Genomic DNA, 19,206 nt, shown 5'->3' with positions numbered 1-19,206 from the left:
TTGGACTTCCTGACCTGGTCATAAATAAACCTGCTGTAAATTTAACCTTTATTTGACTAGGCAGTTAATTAAGAACAAATTCTTATTTACAATGACGACCTGGATACAGCAGTACCCTATATAACCCGCCTATTTTCCACACAGACAAACATTGTTTTCAAGCCACTCTAATCTGTTCACTGTGATACAAAGCAAATGGTCAAAATCAGAGAGCACATATAGAGGACATGTATGCACTGAGAGAAAAAACAACATACAACTGAATAAACATTGCCGTCTAGTGTGGCTTCTCAATGTTTGCAGTCGGTTGGTCGTCAGACTCGACTGATTCCCGAGTGTGGTCCAGAGTGACAAGCATGCAGAGCATGTACAACATTGACGTTTGATTTGTGAGTCTCCCATCGCTCAGAGAGCCTGGAGGCTGGTTGACTGAATTAGGAGCCAGTGTGTTATCTCTCCAATGGAAGGCAGAGAGGCTGATTGCTGCCCTCATTTGTAGCGCGGACCACGTTTGGCCAGTGTAATAGCAGCCATAGAAACCGCATCAACGAAAGTAATTGTTTTGGGAACCCTGGAAAAAATATTAGCGTGCTTTGCGTGTGGCTTCTCTCTCTCTCTTAGTCTGAGGCCTCAACAATATGATAAAATATTCCCTCTTAGAACGCTGGAGTAAAAAGTTTTAGAGTAGACTGAAAAATCTCTGGAGGTTTTAGGGGAAACAAGTAAACACGTTGTGTGCTTGTTCTCGGTCCTAGGTGTGACTCACACCTTTTAAGAAGATCCACCACCTTGTTGTTAGTCAATGTTATGGATTCTGCAACCCTTACTCTGATAGAGCTATTGCATGATAGATGCATGATAGTTAGTCATTGAATGTTCGCAGCAAACGTAAAAGCTAATGGAATATGTTAACTGTTCTCAGCTACCGATCAGCATTATTGAAAGCACCTCTGACGATGTGACTGACAGACGTTCTACATGTGTTCCAGGTTGCTATGGAGTGGACGGTGAGAGCGATTCCATCATGAGTTCTGCCTCGGAGAACTCTACGGAACCGTGGTTCTGTGATGCCTGCAAGAACGGAGTCACGCCCAGCTGTGAGCTCTGCCCCAATCAGGACGGGATCTTCAAAGAGACTGACGCTGGGAGGTGGGCCATGATTCTACACACTGATTTTATGATTTTTCACATGATTTAATTTGCTCATTTGGGTGAATTACATTGGACCAATCACGCACACTCTTGAAATTGCAATCAACACACTAGGAATTGCCTACACTATAGGAATTGCCTACACTATAGGAATTGCCTACACTATAGGAATTGCCTACACTATAGGAATTGCCTTCAACCACATCAACAAAAGTAGTTGGCCATTAATGGTAATTCATTGTAGGCGACCTAAAGCCTCTCTCCATTTAAATTGTGCATGCATTCAGCTTTGGAGAAAGTATAGCAGGTGGAGAGAGGGAAAGAGAAGAGAGGGAAGACCGGGAGAGAGAGAATGAGAGGGAGGGGTAGGGGAAGAAAAAGAGAGAAGGGTAGGGAATGGAGAGAGGGAAAGAAGGCAAGTGAGGGAAGGAGAGAAAGATAGGAGGGGGAGAAAAAGAGAGGAGAGACAGTGAGGGATAGAGAGAGAGAAAGTGTGTTATGTGAAGCGTGGAGACTCCAGCCACGCTGTCGCTGATAAGGCTCCTCAGCCAGCCTGCACCCGAATTTACTACTTCACTAGAGCATGAAAAACACAGCAAATTAAACTGTGGAGCGCTCGCTTGCTTGCTGGAGATGGATATCTTTATATTGGACTTCGGATTCTCGTCCCCAAAGTCCGCATGTGAAAATGTGTCACACCAAACTGATGCTCAGTCAGAGAGTGTGGCTTGGGCTGCTGAAATCAACTACTGAAGTTTTAAAAGCTTTTTAAGTGTTTAAGTGATTCATTTCTGTTCATTATCTGAGTGAAGTTTTCATATTTTGCTATGTTTACATTTTCAAATTTTGCAGTACCTAATTTAATAGAGCTTTGTCAGCACACATTTACTTGTATAACTTAAAGATGCTTTAAAGGTTTTGCATAATTTCAGCCAGTAGTGTACAACGTCATACATTTCATATTATATGTTACGTCCTGCAAAAAAAAATATATATATATAGTACCAGTCAAAAGTTTGGACACACTTACTCATTCAAGGGTTTTTCTTTATTTTAACTATTTTCTACATTGGAGAATAATAGTGAAGACATCAAAACTATGAAATAACACATAACACAAAATAGATTTTAGATTTTATGTTCTTCAAAGAAGCCACCCTTTGTCTTGATGACAGCTTTGCACACCCTTGACATTCTCTCAACCAGCTCCACGAGGAATGCTTTTCCAACAGTCTTGAAGGAGTTCCCACAAATGCTGAACTCTTGTTGGCTGCTTTTCCTTCACTCTGTGGTCCAACTCATCCCAAACCATCTCAGTTGAGTTGAGGTCGGGTAATTGTCAAATTCATGGTCAAATAGCCCTTACACAGCCTGGAGGTGTGTTTTGGGTCATTGTCCTGTTGAAAAACAAATTATAGTCTCACTAGGCACAAACCAGATGGGATGGCTTATCACTGCAGAATGCTGTGGTTGCCATGATGGTTAATTGTTCCTTGAATTTTAACTAAATCACAGACAGTATCACCAGCATCACACCACCACCTTCATGCTTCACGGGGGGAACCACACATGCAGAGATCATCTGTTCTCCAACTCAACACCTCACAAAGACATGGCAAATCAGACCAAAGGACAGATTTCCACCAGTCTAATGTCTATTGCTCATGTTTCTTGGCGCAAGCAAGTCTCTTATTAGTGTCCTTTAGTAGTGGTTTCTTTGCAGCAATTTGACCATGAAGGCCTGATTGTCCTCTGAACAGTTGATGTTGAGATGTGTCTGTTACTTGAACTCTGTGAAGCATTTATTTGGGCTGCAATATGAGGTGCAGTTAACTCTAATGAACTTATCCTCTGCAGCAGAGGTAACTCTGGGTCTTTCTTTCCTGTAGGGGTCCTCATGAGAGCCAGTTTCATCATAGTTCTTGATTGTTTTTGCGACGGCACTTGAAGAAACTTTCAAAGTTCTTGAAATGTTCCATATTGACTGCCCTTCATGTCTTAAAGTAATGATGGACTGTTGTTTCTCTTTTGCTTATTCGAACTGTTCTTGCTATAATATGGACTTGGTCTTTTACCAAATAGGGCTATCTTCTGTTTACCACCCCGCCCTTGTCACAACACAACTGATTGGCTCAAATGCATTGGCTCAAATGCAAGAAGGAAATAAATTCCACAAATTAACTGTTAACAAGGCACACCTGTTAATTGAAATGCATTCCAGGTGATTACCTCATGAAGCTGGTTGAGAGAATACCAAGAGTATGCAAAGCTGTCGTCAATGCAAGGGGTGGCTACTTTTGAAGAATTTTGGTTACTACATGATTCCATATGTGTTATTTCATAGTTTTGATGTCTGCACTATTATTCTACAATGTAGAAAATAGTAAAAACAAAGAAAAACCCTTGAATGAGTAGGTGTAGTAGGCACATGCTTCAAATAGCGCCTTTGCCAATGTATCCTTGTTTCTTTTCATGTGTATTTTCTAGATGGGTCCATGTGGTTTGTGCGCTCTACGTCCCTGGAGTAGCGTTTGGGGACATTGATAAACTACGACCAGTGACTCTCACAGAGATGAATTACTCCAAGTATGGGGCCAAGGCAAGTACAAATGACATGTTTTATATGTTTCAAAGAATAAAGATGATGTAAATCGTGTGGAACAAAATCAATCCATATTACTTCCAACATGCTTTTTCACAGTGGAAGACTGAGGAATGGGTTTTAGATTTTTGGACTCCCTGTTTTTGACAACACCGACAATAGACTTCCGTTGTCTGTGATGAATTAGTCTGGTTTATGAGGAGCAGCACAGTTAAGACAGTAATAAAATGACTCTTGTGTGGTTGGTTACTGTCAAACTTTACATCCAACTATACAATCAGTGGAGTGATCAATCAGTGGAGTCACTCTGACATTCATTCTAGATGGATCCCTTTTGAGGGTCACTAAGCCAATAGAAGACTTTTGTGGAGGAGAATGATTTTTAGAAGCACTTGAAAAGGCTTCCTGCTGTGGTTCAGGGCCTTTTCAAACGGAAAATGAATTGCTGCTAGAAGACTGGTATTACTATATTTGAGAGGAGAATAATTAAAGCATTTGCAAGTTTCTCCATGTGGTCACTTTGTTTGTTTGATTGAACTGAGGGAAGTCATTGTCGAAGGTTTCTGAACCTTTTATGGTCTCCTTTGTCCCTGAGTGCAGTTTCTGAGCTCTCTATTGCATAAGTGGGGTTTCTGACCAGTGTTTTTGCTTCCTCTGTGTCCAGGAGTGCAGTTTCTGCGAGGACACCCGGTTCGCCCGCACAGGCGTGTGTATCAGTTGTGATGCTGGCATGTGCCGATCCTACTTCCATGTGACCTGTGCTCAGAGGGAGGGGCTTCTCTCCGAGGCAGCTGCGGAGGAGGTAAGAGAAGAAAACAGGACATGAATCATGTGACCCTGTGTTTTTTTTTTTTTTTTTTTGTCAAATTCCTCACATATGGTGTCAGAAGTGGGATTTTATTAAATCTCAGTCTGTTTTTAAAGACCCTGTTATGCGTTTCAACAACATAGCGGGGGTGAGGATGTTCTTAGAGCAGGATATCCATCAGATCCCAGTTTCCAGACCTCCCATCAGTAGCCTTAATTCATCTGATCAATTGATTGACTTCCTTACTTGGAATCAGTTTGTCAATGAGACAGTAAGGTATTCATTTACTGTATGTTCCTCTGGTCCCAAACGAGTAGTTCTTTAAAACAGTCTCTAAAACCGGCCCTGGCTCCTACACCAACCTCCTGCTTACATGGAAATTGTAATAACAAATCTAAGTCTGTACACTATAACGGTCTGGTTATAGTTAGTATTCAGGATCCTTCTGCAGTGCAGCTCATATGCGAATCGCCTCACTTATTTCGGCGGCATAAAGGTGGCCGGCGCACCGATAAACCCAGCCGGCGCACCGATAAACCCAGCCCAGAAAGTGCCTACTCACCGTTATCCACTTAATCCAGTGAGCTGTGGCAAAGGGCCCCTATCAACAGGTGAAGCCTCTGATAAAATCCACCGAAACACCTTAAGCCTAAACGGTTCTAGGGGAGCCAGGGGCCTGCCTGGGAAATGGCCGGCAGGTTTTGTAGTGTGTTTTATCCCTATGACGGAGGATGAAGAGGAAAGAGCGAGATGAATGTTTTAGGACCTTGAAGGTGAGCTGTATGGTTGTTGTGGATATGGAATATAATTAAGAAATACAGGCTTTTATTGTAATTCACTGTTTTCTTACCTGGAATTTGGAAGACCATTACTGAGAAAAAAATCCCCATCGCCATACTCCGTTGTAGGAATAAGATGCACTCTTCTTCACCAGTGAGCACAGTTCATCACTCTATGGGAGCACTACATTGATGTTATTCTGATCTCAGATAACAATGAAACCATTAGTATTTGTTAGTTTCTAATTCTCAGAGTAAAAACTCTACAGACACTATGAAAGCTTAACCAAGTTTATTCTTCCCAGAGGGTCCATACAACTGCATTAGACAAAACATGTTTCCACCAACACAAGTATATATATATATATATACAGTGCCTTGCGAAAGTATTCGGCCCCCTTGAACTTTGCGACCTTTTGCCACATTTCAGGCTTCAAACATAAAGATATAAAACTGTATTTTTTTGTGAAGAATCAACAACAAGTGGGACACAATCATGAAGTGGAACGACATTTATTGGATATTTCAAACTTTTTTAACAAATCAAAAACGTACAAATTGGGCGTGCAAAATTATTCAGCCCCCTTAAGTTAATACTTTGTAGCGCCACCTTTTGCTGCGATTACAGCTGTAAGTCGCTTGGGGTATGTCTCTATCAGTTTTGCACATCGAGAGACTGACATTTTTTCACATTCCTCCTTGCAAATCAGCTCGAGCTCAGTGAGGTTGGATGGAGAGCATTTGTGAACAGCAGTTTTCAGTTCTTTCCACATATTCTCAATTGGATTCAGGTCTGGACTTTGACTTGGCCATTCTAACACCTGGATATGTTTATTTTTGAACCATTCCATTGTAGATTTTGCTTTATGTTTTGGATCATTGTCTTGTTGGAAGACAAATCTCCGTCCCAGTCTCAGGTCTTTTGCAGACTCCATCAGGTTTTCTTCCAGAATGGTCCTGTATTTGGCTCATCCATCTTCCCATCAATTTTAACCATCTTCCCTGTCCCTGCTGAAGAAAAGCAGGCCCAAACCATGATGCTGCCACCAACATGTTTGACAGTGGGAATGGTGTGTTCAGGGTGATGAGCTGTGTTGCTTTTACGCCAAACATAACGTTTTGCATTGTTGCCAAAAAGTTCAATTTTGGTTTCATCTGACCAGAGCACATGTTTGGTGTGTCTCCCAGGTGGCTTGTGGCAAACTTTAAAGGACACTTTTTATGAATATCTTTAAGAAATGTCTTTCTTCTTGCCACTCTTCCATAAAGGCCAGATTTGTGCAATATACGACTGATTGTTGTCCTATGGACAGAGTCTCACACCTCAGCTGTAGATCTCTGCAATTCATCCAGAGTGATCATGGGCCTCTTGGCTGCATCTCTGATCGGTCTTCTCCTTGTATGAGCTGAAAGTTTAGAGGGACGGCCAGGTCTTGGTAGATTTGCAGTGGTCTGATACTCCTTCCATTTCAATATTATCGCTTGCACAGTGCTCCTTGGGATGTTTAAAGCATGGGAAATCTTTTTGTATCCAAATCCGGCTTTAAACTTCTTCACAACAGTATCTCGGACCTGCCTGGTGTGTTCCTTGTTCTTCATGATGCTCTCTACGCTTTTAACGGACCTCTGAGACTATCACAGTGCAGGTGCATTTATACGGAGACTTGATTACACACAGGTGGATTGTATTTATCATCATTAGTCATTTAGGTCAACATTGGATCATTCAGAGATCCTCACTGAACTTCTGGAGAGAGTTTGCTGCACTGAAAGTAAAGGGGCTGAATAATTTTGCACGCCCAATTTTTCAGTTTTTGATTTGTTAAAAAAGTTTGAAATATCCAATAAATGTCGTTCCACTTCATGATTGTGTCCCACTTGTTGATTCTTCACAAAAAAATACAGTTTTATATCTTTATGATTGAAGCCTGAAATGTGGCAAAAGGTCGCAAAGTTCAAGGGGGCCGAATACTTTCGCAAGGCACTGTATATATATATACTCCAATTTAGATGCACTCCTCCTCTCCAACCCTTACATCTGTTATGGTTTGACAGGAAGACAAAGTGATTGGGTAATAAACCATTCCTTCTCCCTGAAGGTGACCTGACCCCCTTTGATGTCTAATCCAAAGCTCTCTACCTGTTTCACCTATAGCACTCCCTTAACAACTTTAGGATAGGGGATGGTTGCGTCCCACTTGGGCAAAAAAACAGGGAAAATGCAGCGCGGCAAATTCAAAAAAATTATAGAAAAATCGAACTTTCATTAAATCACACATGTAAGATACTCAATTAGAGCTACACTCGTTGTGACAGATTTTAAAAAGGCTTTTCGGCCAAAGCATAAGAAGCTGATGATAGCACAATAGTAAACAAAGAGAGTAGGATATTTCAACCCTGCAGGCGCTGCAGAAATAAAATATAAACCACCTTACCTTTGACGAGCTTCTTTTGATGGCACTCCAATATGTCCCATAAACATCACAAATGGTCCTTTTGTTCGATTAATTCCGTCCATATATATCCAAATGTCCATTTATTTGACGCGTTTGATCCAGAAAAAAACAGCTTCCAAAAAACGCAACGTCACTACAAAATATTTCAAAAGTTTCCTATAAACTTTGCCAAAATATTTCAAACTACTTTTGTAATACAACTTTAGGTATTTTTAAACGTTAATAGTCGATCAAATTGTAGACGGGTCTATCTGTGTTCAATACAGGAAGATAACAAACCATGCTACTTTTCACGTCTTGCGCACTCTCAACAGTGTTACCCAGTTCCTAGATGGCCTACTTCTTCATTGCACAAATGAATAACCACAACCAAATTCCAAACACTGGTGACATCCAGTGGAAGCGGTAGGAACTGAAAACAGGTTCCTAAGAAATATCATTTGCCAATGAGAAGTCAGTGAACAGACAGAGACCAAAAAATACAAATTCTGAACGGTTAGTCTTCTGGGTTTTGCCTGCTACATAATTCTGTTATACTCACAGACATGATTCAAACAGTTTTAGAAACTTAGTATAACTAGTATAACAATGTTCCATGTTTAACCCAGAATCTAACATGTTATTTTGAATGTAATTGACTGTATTTTACACAGGGAAATTGATCTCTTGACTTAAGAGTGCTGAAAGGCATGGCATACACGGTACACAAGGAACAATGTTGACCTGTGGTCGATCGTGTTTTGAACACGTGTGTGTTTCCCCAGGACATAGCTGATCCCTTCTTTGCGTACTGTAAGCAGCATGCGGACCGCTATGACAGGAAGTGGAAGAGGAAGAACTACCTGGCTCTCCAGTCCTACTGCAAGGCGTCTCTACAGGACAAAGAGAAGCAGTTGGCCCCCGAGGCACAGGTGAGAGGTCAAGACTGGCTCAGACTCACACTGTAAATAAATAGAAATGCTTGTCAGTGTTTGCGTCATTGATTCTTGTACATAGAACAATGACCTGTCTTCGACAGTAAGTTACCCATGTATCACTTATTTACTTTTATTTTACATTTACATTTGACATTTTAATCATTTATCAGACGCTCTTATGCAGAGCGACTTACAGTAGTGAGTGCATACATTTTGGTACTTTTTCATACTGGTCCCTCATGGGAATTGAACTCATAACCCTGGCGTTGCAAGCTCCATGCTCTACCAACTGAGCCAGGCAGGAGTGAATTGAAGGAGAACCCAGCAGCAACAACCTGGGGAGGTTTTAAGTTGTAATTTCTGCGTCCAAGATGGCATCCTATTCCCTATATAGTGCACTCCTTTTGACCAGGACCTATAGGGAATAGAGTACCATTTGGGACGCAGTCAAACTGTCATTAGATAATGAAGTGTGTGTTTCTTTGTGTTGTGTTGAACCCCTGGCAGGCCCGTATTACCACCCGGCTGCAGCAGTACCGGTCCAGGGCAGAGCTGTCCCGTAACACCCGGCCCCAGGCCTGGGTCCCCCGGGAAAAGCTGCCGCGACCCCTGACCTCCAGCGCCTCCGCCATCAGGAAACTCATGAGGAAGGCTGAGCTCATGGGCATCAGGTAGGAGTTAAAACCTCTTAATTGATCCAACTCTTTTATTTTAATTTTCGCCTAAAATGTCATACCCAAATCTAACTGCCTGTAGCTCAGGACCTGAAGCAAGGATATGCATATTATTGATACCATTTGTAAGGAAACACTTTGAAGTTTGTGGAAATGTGAAATTAATGTAGGAGACTATAACACATTAGATCTGGTAGAAGATAATAACATCATCTTTGAAATGCAAGAGAAAGGCCATAATGTATTATTCCAGCCCAGGCGCAATTTAGATTTTGACCAATAGATGGCAGCAGTGTATGTGCAAAGTGTTAGACTGATCCAATGAACCATTGCATATCTGTTCAAAATGTTGTGTCAAGACTGCCCAAATGTGCCTAATTGGTTTATTTATACATTTTTAAGTTCAAAACTGTGCACTCTCCTCAAACAATAGCGTGGTATTATTTCACTGTAATAGCTACTGTAAATTGGACAGTGCAGTTAGATTAACAAGAATGTAAAGCTTTCTGCCCATATCAGATATGTCCTGGGTAATTCTAATGTTACTTACAACCTCATGCTTATCACATTAGCCTACGTTAGCTTAACCGTCCCGTGGGGGGGACATCGTTCCTGTAGAGGATTTATGTCTGCGGGAAAAGACAGTGTTCAAATCGACCAATAGCTGAGGTGTAGCCCAAATGTAGAATTTACTAGGGTTGTGCCAACATGGCAGTACTCATATTCGTAATCGTATCCTTAAATTGACAGTTGATATTCGGATCGGATGATACTCGTGATAGGAAAAAACTTGTTTTATTATGCCTAAATAGGTATTGGCAAAATACCTCCCTGCATGTTCTCACTGAAAAAAAGCTGCAAATTAGGAGCAGTGCCCGGAGGGGTGTGTGTGTCCTCAACGTGCAGTGGACCGTCAAGTTTGCTGTCACTCAGTCAGAATGTGCATCAGTTTATTGCATCAGTTTATCAGCATATTTTTTCTCTACCCTTGCCCCAATTTTGAGATATTATGCACATTGATAGCAAATGTTCTCACCATGTGATTTATCATAGTAGCAGGCAGCAGCAATCTAAATCATCAGACTGAAAACATGTGAGGTAAAGTTCAAATAAAGGTTCAATTAAAAAATAAAGTAATCCGGTGAAATTATCCAATCAGAGCAGCAGGATCAACGTACAGCAACCCCTTCTCTTTACAGACAGATGAACTAGCCAGTTGAGTTATTTAGACTACACACATGACTGAATCAAAGATAGTATCTGAATGACATGAGAAAGATGCTTGCTGGCACCTGAAAATAACTGTTTTTCCAATCACGGGTAATACTCAGATCATAATCCTATCCATAACTTGGCCAAATCAGTTACAATACTAGTTTTGTCCGACTATTCGGCACACCCCTAGAATTCACAAAGATTAGTTTTAACTGGAAGTGCGAGAGCTGCACCTTTTTCCCCTCATCAGGGAGGGGCTTAGAGGTTAGAGAAGTGGGCCGGCAACCAGAGGGTTGTCGGTTCAAATCCCGGGTCTGCCCTGTTTTTTTCTTCTTCAGCACGGACATCTTCCCCGTAGACACGTCAGACATCAGCGCCAGTGTGGACGGACGCAGGAAACACAAGCATCCCGCCCTCACTGCAGACTTCGTCAACTATTACCTGGGTGAGCAGGGAAACAATCTGACGGATGGCTACATAGACTTACATTACCAACCTAATACACGATTATACTTCATGTTGTTACTAAATGTGAACTGTCTTTGAGAGTCTGTGCCAGAGTTCTATAGGCTCTCAGCATGCAGCCCTGGAAAAAAATACATTTTCTTCCCCAAAATGAATGATGATGATGCCATTGCCAGATGTGTGTTTGCGGGTGTGCGTGAATGTGTGCGCTTGCACGTGTTTGTGTGACGACACAGCGTGCCAGTAACCTTGAACAACATCCCCCAGCTATCTCCCATCAGATCAGTACACCCTGTTTCTCATGTGCCTTTTCCTGTATATAGATGGAGATAGATTGGGATCGGTCCTATTGATGTGTGTGTATAGATTGGGATGGTGGTTTATTGATTGGTGTCCTTATTGCTATGCAGAGAGGAACATGAAGATGGTGCAGATCCAGGACAATATCTCTGAGCAGAAGAGCCTCAAAGACAAGCTGGAGAGTGAGCAGGAGAAGCTGCACGTCGACTACAACAAGGTTAGTAGGGGTACAAGCCGTAAAAACTACCGTGAAAAAATGCTTGCTTGACTGCTCTGTGGTAGTAGACACGGCCAGGGAGATGGTGGACAAAAGGTTAATCCACACTGTTATCAACCAGTCACTAGGGGTTTACCAGTGATTCTCCAGCAGCGTTGCTCTGAGTCCTCACACTGAAGCTGTGCTGTGTCTTTGTACGACATGGCCTCTGGTCTTCAGAAACACAGACAGTGCGTCATTCATAAACCGACAATGACACATTAACCACTGTTTTACGACATACCGTGAAAAAATGGCATTTTAAGAGCGTTCTTGTTCCTCCTCCGTCTAGCTCTCGCCATCTCTCATCTGTCTCTCGCTCTATCCATCTCGTTCTCCCTCAATCTCTTGTGTCCCTTGCCTTTTCTCTCTCTCTCTCTCTCTCCATCTACCTCCTTTCATCTGTCCTCCCCATGTGACCTGGGTACAGTGGCGCAGGGCAGCTTCGCTCCATCAGGCCCGATAAAGAAGGGAATAAAATAGCGGAGTAAAAGTCAGAGGAGTTAATGTTGCGTTCAGTCTTTCTGCCACACGTATTAGGCGTTATTAATGGAGTGTGTGTTGCTAATTGCACCGCTCGACTTGCTTTTACATGGAGATGGAAAGAGAAAAACAGAGAAGGAGCGAGAAGCGGCCCTGGGAGAGATGGAGAAACACAGAGAGGGAAAGAGGGAGAAGTGGCCCTGAGAGAGATGGAGAAACACAGAGAGGGAAAGAGGGAGAAGTGGCCCTGGGAGAGATGGAGAAACACAGAGAGGGAGAAGTGGCCCTGAGAGAGATGGAGAAACACAGAGAGGGAAAGAGGGAGAAGTGGCCCTGGGAGAGATGGAGAAACACAGAGAGGGAGAAGTGGCCCTGGGAGAGATGGAGAAACACAGAGAGGGAAAGAGGGAGAAGCGGCCCTGGGAGAGATGGAGAAACACAGAGAGGGAGAAGTGGCCCTGGGAGAGATGGAGAAACACAGAGAGGGAAAGAGGGAGAAGCGGCCCTGAGAGAGATGGAGAAACACAGAGAGGGAAAGAGGGAGTAGGATAATTAAGATTAGAAGTCTAGCTACTGATACAGCTATAAAGTCCCTGACAAGGGGGGGTGTTTGGAGGAGGATGTAGACTCAGTCATCTCTGGGAGATAATGTGAGGTGTTAGTGAATGTTTTCCTTTCACCTCCTCTGGCAGAGCTGATTAAGTAAAGTCCAGAGAGAGGTGGAGAAAGAGGGGGAAGAGGGAAGGAGCCAGACAGAGTAATAGAGAAAGAGAGAGGGAGGAAGAGAGAGAAGGAGACAGAGTTACAGAAGTTGGTGAAAGCGAGGAGGAGGAAGAGAAAGGAGTTAGACAGAATTACAGAAAGATGGAGAGGAAGAGACAGAAGGAGACAGACAGACAGAGAATTACAGAGAGATGGAGGGAGAAGGAGACAGACAGAGAATTACAGAGAGATGGAGGGAGAAGGAGACAGACAGACAATTACAGAGAGATGGAGAGGAAGAGACAGGAGGAGACAGACAGAGAATTACAGAGAGATGGGGGGGAGGAAGAGAGAGAAGGAGACAGACAGAGAATTACAGAGAGGTGGAGAGGAAGAGACAGACAATTACAGAGAAATAGAGGGGGAGGAAGAGAGAGAAGGAGACAGACAGAGAATTACAGAGAGATGGAGAGGTAGAGACAGACAATTACAGAGAAATAGAGGGGGGGGGGAGAAGGAGACAGATAATTACAGAGAGATGGAGAGGAAGAGACAGAAGGAGACAGACAGACAGAGAATTACAGAGAGATGGAGGGGGAGGAAGGGAAAGGAGACAGACAGAATTACTAAGAGATGGAGAGGAAGAGAGAAGGAGACAGACAGAGAATTACAGAGAGATAGAGGGGGAGGAAGAGACAGAAGGAGACAGACAGACAGAGAGATGGAGAGGAAGAGACAGAAGGATACGGACAGACAGAGAGATGGAGAGGAAGAGACAGAAGGAGACAGACAGACAGATAGAGAGATGGAGAGGAAGAGACAGAAGGATACGGACAGAGAGATGGAGAGGAAGAGACAGAAGGAGACAGACAGACAGATAGAGAGATGGAGAGGAAGAGACAGAAGGAGACAGACAGACAGAGAGATGGAGAGGAAGAGACAGAAGGAGACAGACAGACAGAGAATTACAGTACTTGAGATTCACACCCAGTTAATAATACTCTTCTCCTCTCATCTCTCTGAGGAGCTTCACGTCTTATCTATTGTCTGTCTTCAAATATAGACATGACAGGTGTTTTTACGTGTGTGTGTGTGTGTCCTTTGATGTTTCTCTTTGTATGAGTATGTAAGGGGGAGTACAAGGGTATGTGTGTGCATCTCTCTCTCACACTCACACATACACACAACATAACCTGTCTATCTCTCCCTTTCTGTAGCTGTGTGAGTCTCTGGAGGACCTGCAGAATGTCAACGGTGTTCTGAGGAGTGAGGGCCAGGTCATATGGATCATGCTGGGAGGAATCCTAGGACAGGTCTGTTAATATCACACCACTTTCTCCTCCCCTCCTTCCCTCTTGCTCCTCTGTCCACTTTCTCATCCTCCTTTCCTCCTCATCCATTCTCCTCCTCCTATCTTTCTTTTTGAATGTTTATTCGTGAGTTGGCAACCCTCCCACTAAACCAAGCTCCAGCACCGGTCCTTCCTTGGTTGTTTCATCATGCCTACGCAGAACAGAAACGTTGGTTAGAAAGTCAGAGGACTAAACTGCAACCGGACAGGTCTCCCTGCTACATGCCCAGGAGCTGGTGATGATGAGGGATTGAGAGGAATCTAGATTGGCCATAGCAACCCGCCGTAGCAACCCACAAAGTTACCGTGGGGTAATTCTGCAGCCCGTAATGGGCTCCTGTAAAAAACAACATCTTTCATTTACACTAAGTGATTGACCTGTCATTTGCCATAAAGGCAGACCAGACCTGGCTCTGCTTCACTCTAAATGAAGTTAGACACGGTCCGCTTGCTTTCTATCACGTTCCCACTTGCCATGGCAACCAAATCGCCAAGGTGCGTCGCCACGGGTGATGGGTCGTTTAATGAGTGCGAAATGCGGCTCTACAGAAATTGCTCTGTGAGACCTTTTTACTTTTTTAAGTAACAGAGCCTGTTTGGAAGTGCCATTAAACAATATTTTATTCAGACATTCTGTCCAAAGCAACAGCCAGTGAAACATTATTCACACTCAGGTAGTGTGTGGAATGACTGAATCCAAGATGATCGAAATTCAAACGGTGCCCAAGTCAACAATGTTATGTGATAACTGGAACTTAAACAAACAGATATAAACAGGGACAGAAGAGATGAATAACCAGACAGGCTCTGTGCTGTGAGAGGGGAGACAGCAGGGTAATGTACTGACACTGAAGAGATGAATAACCAGACAGGCTCTGTACTGTGAGAGAGCAGACAGCAGGGTAATGTACTGACACTGAAGAGATTAATAACCAGACAGGCTCTGTACTGTGAGAGGGGAGACAGCAGGGTAATGTACTGACACTGAAGAGATGAATAACCAGACAGGCTCTGTACTGTGAGAGGGGAGACAGCAGGGTAATGTACTGACACTGAAGAGATGAATAACCAGACAGGCTCTGTACTGTGAGAGGGGAGACAGCAGGGTAATGTACTGACACTGAAGAGATGAATAACCAGACAGGCTCTGTGCTGTGAGAGGGGAGACAGCAGGGTAATGTACTGACACTGAAGAGATGAATAACCAGACAGGCTCTGTGCTGTGAGAGGGGAGACAGCAGGGTAATGTACTGACACTGAAGAGATGAATAACCAGACAGGCTCTGTACTGTGAGAGGGGAGACAGCAGGGTAATGTACTGACACTGAAGAGATGAATAACCATACAGGCTCTGTGCTGTGAGAGGGGAGACAACAGGGTAATGTACTGACACTGAAGAGATGAATAACCAGACAGGCTCTGTACTGTGAGAGAGCAGACAGCAGGGTAATGTACTGACACTGAAGAGATGAATAACCAGACAGGCTCTGTACTGTGAGAGGGGAGACAGCAGGGTAATGTACTGACACTGAAGAGATGAATAACCAGACAGGCTCTGTACTGTGAGAGAGCAGACAGCAGGGTAATGTACTGACACTGAAGAGATGAATAACCAGACAGGCTCTGTGCTGTGAGAGGGGAGACAGCAGGGTAATGTACTGACACTGAAGAGATGAATAACCAGACAGGCTCTGTACTGTGAGAGGGGAGACAGCAGGGTAATGTACTGACACTGAAGAGATGAATAACCATACAGGCTCTGTGCTGTGAGAGGGGAGACAGCAGGGTAATGTACTGACACTGAAGAGATGAATAACCAGACAGGCTCTGTACTGTGAGAGAGCAGACAGCAGGGTAATGTACTGACACTGAAGAGATGAATAACCAGACAGGCTCTGTACTGTGAGAGGGGAGACAGCAGGGTAATGTACTGACACTGAAGAGATGAATAACCAGACAGGCTCTGTACTGTGAGAGAGCAGACAGCAGGGTAATGTACTGACACTGAAGAGATGAATAACCAGACAGGCTCTGTGCTGTGAGAGGGGAGACAGCAGGGTAATGTACTGACACTGAAGAGATGAATAACCAGTCAGGCTCTGTACTGTGAGGGTGGAGACAGCAGGGTAATGTACTGACACTGAAGAGATGAATAACCAGACAGGCTCTGTGCTGTGAGAGGGGACAGCAGGGTAATGTACTGACACTGAAGAGATGAATAACCAGACAGGCTCTGTACTGTGAGAGAGCAGACAGCATGGTAATGTACTGACACTGAAGAGATGAATAACCAGACAGGCTCTGTACTGTGAGAGAGCAGACAGCATGGTAATGTACTGACACTGAAGAGATGAATAACCAGACAGGCTCTGTACTGTGAGAGAGCAGACAGCATGGTAATGTACTGACACTGAAGAGATGAATAACCAGACAGGCTCTGTACTGTGAGAGGGGAGACAGCATGGTAATGTACTGACACTGAAGAGATGAATAACCAGACAGGCTCTGTGCTGTGAGAGGGGAGACAGCATGGTAATGTACTGACACTGAAGAGATTAATAACCAGACAGGCTCTGTACTGTGAGAGGGGAGACAGCAGGGTAATGTACTGACACTGAAGAGATGAATAACCAGACAGGCTCTGTACTGTGAGAGGGGAGACAGCATGGTAATGTACTGACGCTGAAGAGATGAATAACCAGACAGGCTCTGTACTGTGAGAGGGGAGACAGCATGGTAATGTACTGACACTGAAGAGATGAATAACCAGACAGGCTCTGTACTGTGAGAGGGGAGACAGCATGGTAATGTACTGACGCAGTCTCAGACAGCCTCTTTCACATGACACTATGGAAACGACAAGGTTTGTGTGAGGTGTGTGTGTGTGTGTGTAAGGTGTCTGTGCAAGGTGTGTGTGTATCTGTGCGAAGTTTGCGTGTGTGTGAGGTGTGTGTTGTGCTGTGTTTAGGTGAGAATGAGAACTGAGGCGGAGAGGCCTGCAGAGAGCTGGTGTTCTGACAGGATGCTATAGATGTACACAGACACCCCTCTGGTTACACCCAGTCTCTCTAAGGTTAGGGGGTAGTCCTAGATAAGACAATCATACAGTTGCCCGTAGACTGCATATGTAATCAGCCCTTTAGAAATCTACGTAAGCGGCTAACTGAATGCATGATGCTTGATTAAAAGTGTGGCTTGCGATAGGGGTGCGATGGGGGCTGTCTTCAGATAAATGGATGGGGCGATATAGCTAGGATGTGAAGAAAGAAAGACTGGAATGAAAGAACGACTGAACGAACGACGTGAATCTGCAACGACCTCCATACATCCCATAATTAGAAACGTAGAAAGGTTTAAGTGGCTACATCAGTCACGTCCCCGAGTTGCTTTGTCATCTATCTGATCCCTTTTCATTTCCTATTTCCCCTGCTTCCGCCCGTCCCATCCCTTACATTACCAGCCCCAGCCCTCATCCCAGACACTGACTCAGTGTTGTCGTTGTGGGGCACGCCTCAGGGAGAGGGAGGTACTCTCTAAAAGTGAAGACATTGTGCAACTTAAAACACCTCGGTCACAGCTTTTTTTAACCATTGAGATACTTCATTAACATTGCCAGGCAGTGTTCCGTTTGGCACGGAGGGAAAGCATCCCATTTGAAATGCTGTGCACGTGTGTGTCGCACACCGAGACTCTTCCTTGAAGCGTGCCAATCAGCTGACCCTTCCCAGGGTGCCGTTTGTGTGTGTGCTGTGTGTGTTTAGGCTGTGTTAGTGTGTGTGTGTGCTCGCCGCTCAGTCCCCCACTGCCTCAGAGCCTGTCTGACTCCCAGTATGAACCAGACAGATGGCCTGAGGCTGTGCTGGTTCTCACTCCCTGTCTCCAATTCTTATTTTAGCAGATACCTTCACACACATACACACACATCTCTTTGATATTAACTCTAACTGACAGGGGACTTCCCTCTATCAGTAGTGGAGGGATTTTTTACTCACTGAGCTATTGCACCAGGAGACTGTGGTCCACAATTAGTAGATAACACACTCCAGACAAACACACACACACCCTGGGGTCCTGTGGTCCTGGCCCCTCTCTCTTAGGTCCCCCTATAGGACCGGTCCCTGGGAGCCGTGGGCGGCGGCGTACTGAGCGTGCTCAGATTAGAACTGCCCAAGTGAGAAGCCTGTCTGTTTAGTGGCCCACCAGTTCCCCAGTAGCTCCCTAGCAGATCCGTTTTCTAATTAACCTGCGACAGACAGTAGCCACCATGCAGCCAACGAGATGCTGGGGAGAAATAGACCCACATCCGACATATGTCGTGCTGTCTGTCTGTCTACTGACCAACAATAGGTTCCCTCTCTCTCTCTCTCTCTCTCTCTCTCTCTCTCTCTCTCTCTCTCGCTCTCTCCCCCATCCCTCCGTCCCACTCCCTCCTCTCTGTGGACACCATTGACCTCTCTGTCCTTCACTGCTTCTCTCTGATGTCTCCACTACTCCTATGAGTTGATTGTGTGACGTGTCTCTCTCCGTGACAGAAACTGAACTCCCCGTCGGTCCTGAAAGCCCCTAAAGAGAGGAAGCCCAGCAAGAAGGAGGGAGGAGCTCCTGGGAAGTCCTCCAACCTACCAGCTGTCCTCTACAGGTAAACAAACAAACACACAAACATTCAAACAACAGGCATTACAAACAAGTAAAAGTCTCATATTGAGTGGCTGGGCAATCAGAGGTCCCAGTATTCAACCCTGGGGCACTCCAACACTCTACAACCATCACTATGAGCCATGTTTCCGTGAAGCAAAGAACGTACACTCGCATTAACATCTGCTAACCATGTATATGTGACAAATAAAATTTGATTTGATTTGACTATTCCTAAGGAGTATGTATTATCATTCCTGTTTTCTTTATATGCTCTTTATATCTAGCTTCTCATCTGAGAACTATCCACTTAGTTGATTTTGATGTATTTCCTGTATGTACTGTACTAGACAGTTTGGACACAGATACTCACTCAAGGGTTTTATTTATTTTTACTATTTTCTACATTGT

The 19,206-nt window shown here is 44.1% G+C and overlaps 1 protein-coding gene across 12 annotated transcripts in view; it reads left to right on the top strand.

Moving 5' to 3' along the window:
- LOC110496438 (PHD finger protein 14) overlaps positions 1 to 19,206 on the top strand; it is a 102,812-nt gene that overhangs the window by 11,711 nt on the left and 71,895 nt on the right. For 8 of the 12 annotated variants that reach the window (XM_021572346.3, XM_090206824.1, XM_090206822.1 and 5 more), the window contains exons 6-14: positions 990 to 1,149; positions 3,640 to 3,751; positions 4,419 to 4,556; positions 8,562 to 8,708; positions 9,222 to 9,385; positions 10,942 to 11,048; positions 11,479 to 11,585; positions 14,027 to 14,122; positions 18,693 to 18,799. In XM_021572346.3, the coding sequence (XP_021428021.3) occupies positions 990 to 1,149; positions 3,640 to 3,751; positions 4,419 to 4,556; positions 8,562 to 8,708; positions 9,222 to 9,385; positions 10,942 to 11,048; positions 11,479 to 11,585; positions 14,027 to 14,122; positions 18,693 to 18,799 (1,138 nt within the window). The remainder of the gene's footprint in view (positions 1 to 989; positions 1,150 to 3,639; positions 3,752 to 4,418; positions 4,557 to 8,561; positions 8,709 to 9,221; positions 9,386 to 10,941; positions 11,049 to 11,478; positions 11,586 to 14,026; positions 14,123 to 18,692; positions 18,800 to 19,206) is intronic. The other 4 variants (XM_090206825.1, XM_036953025.2, XM_090206831.1 and 1 more) reach the window with 1 other exon arrangement.

The sequence above is a fragment of the Oncorhynchus mykiss genome, chromosome 18 (assembly GCF_057628025.1).
Source record: "Oncorhynchus mykiss isolate SJ-2025 chromosome 18, ASM5762802v1, whole genome shotgun sequence".
NCBI lineage: Eukaryota > Metazoa > Chordata > Actinopteri > Salmoniformes > Salmonidae > Oncorhynchus > Oncorhynchus mykiss.
This window is presented reverse-complemented; position numbering and strand designations above follow the sequence as displayed.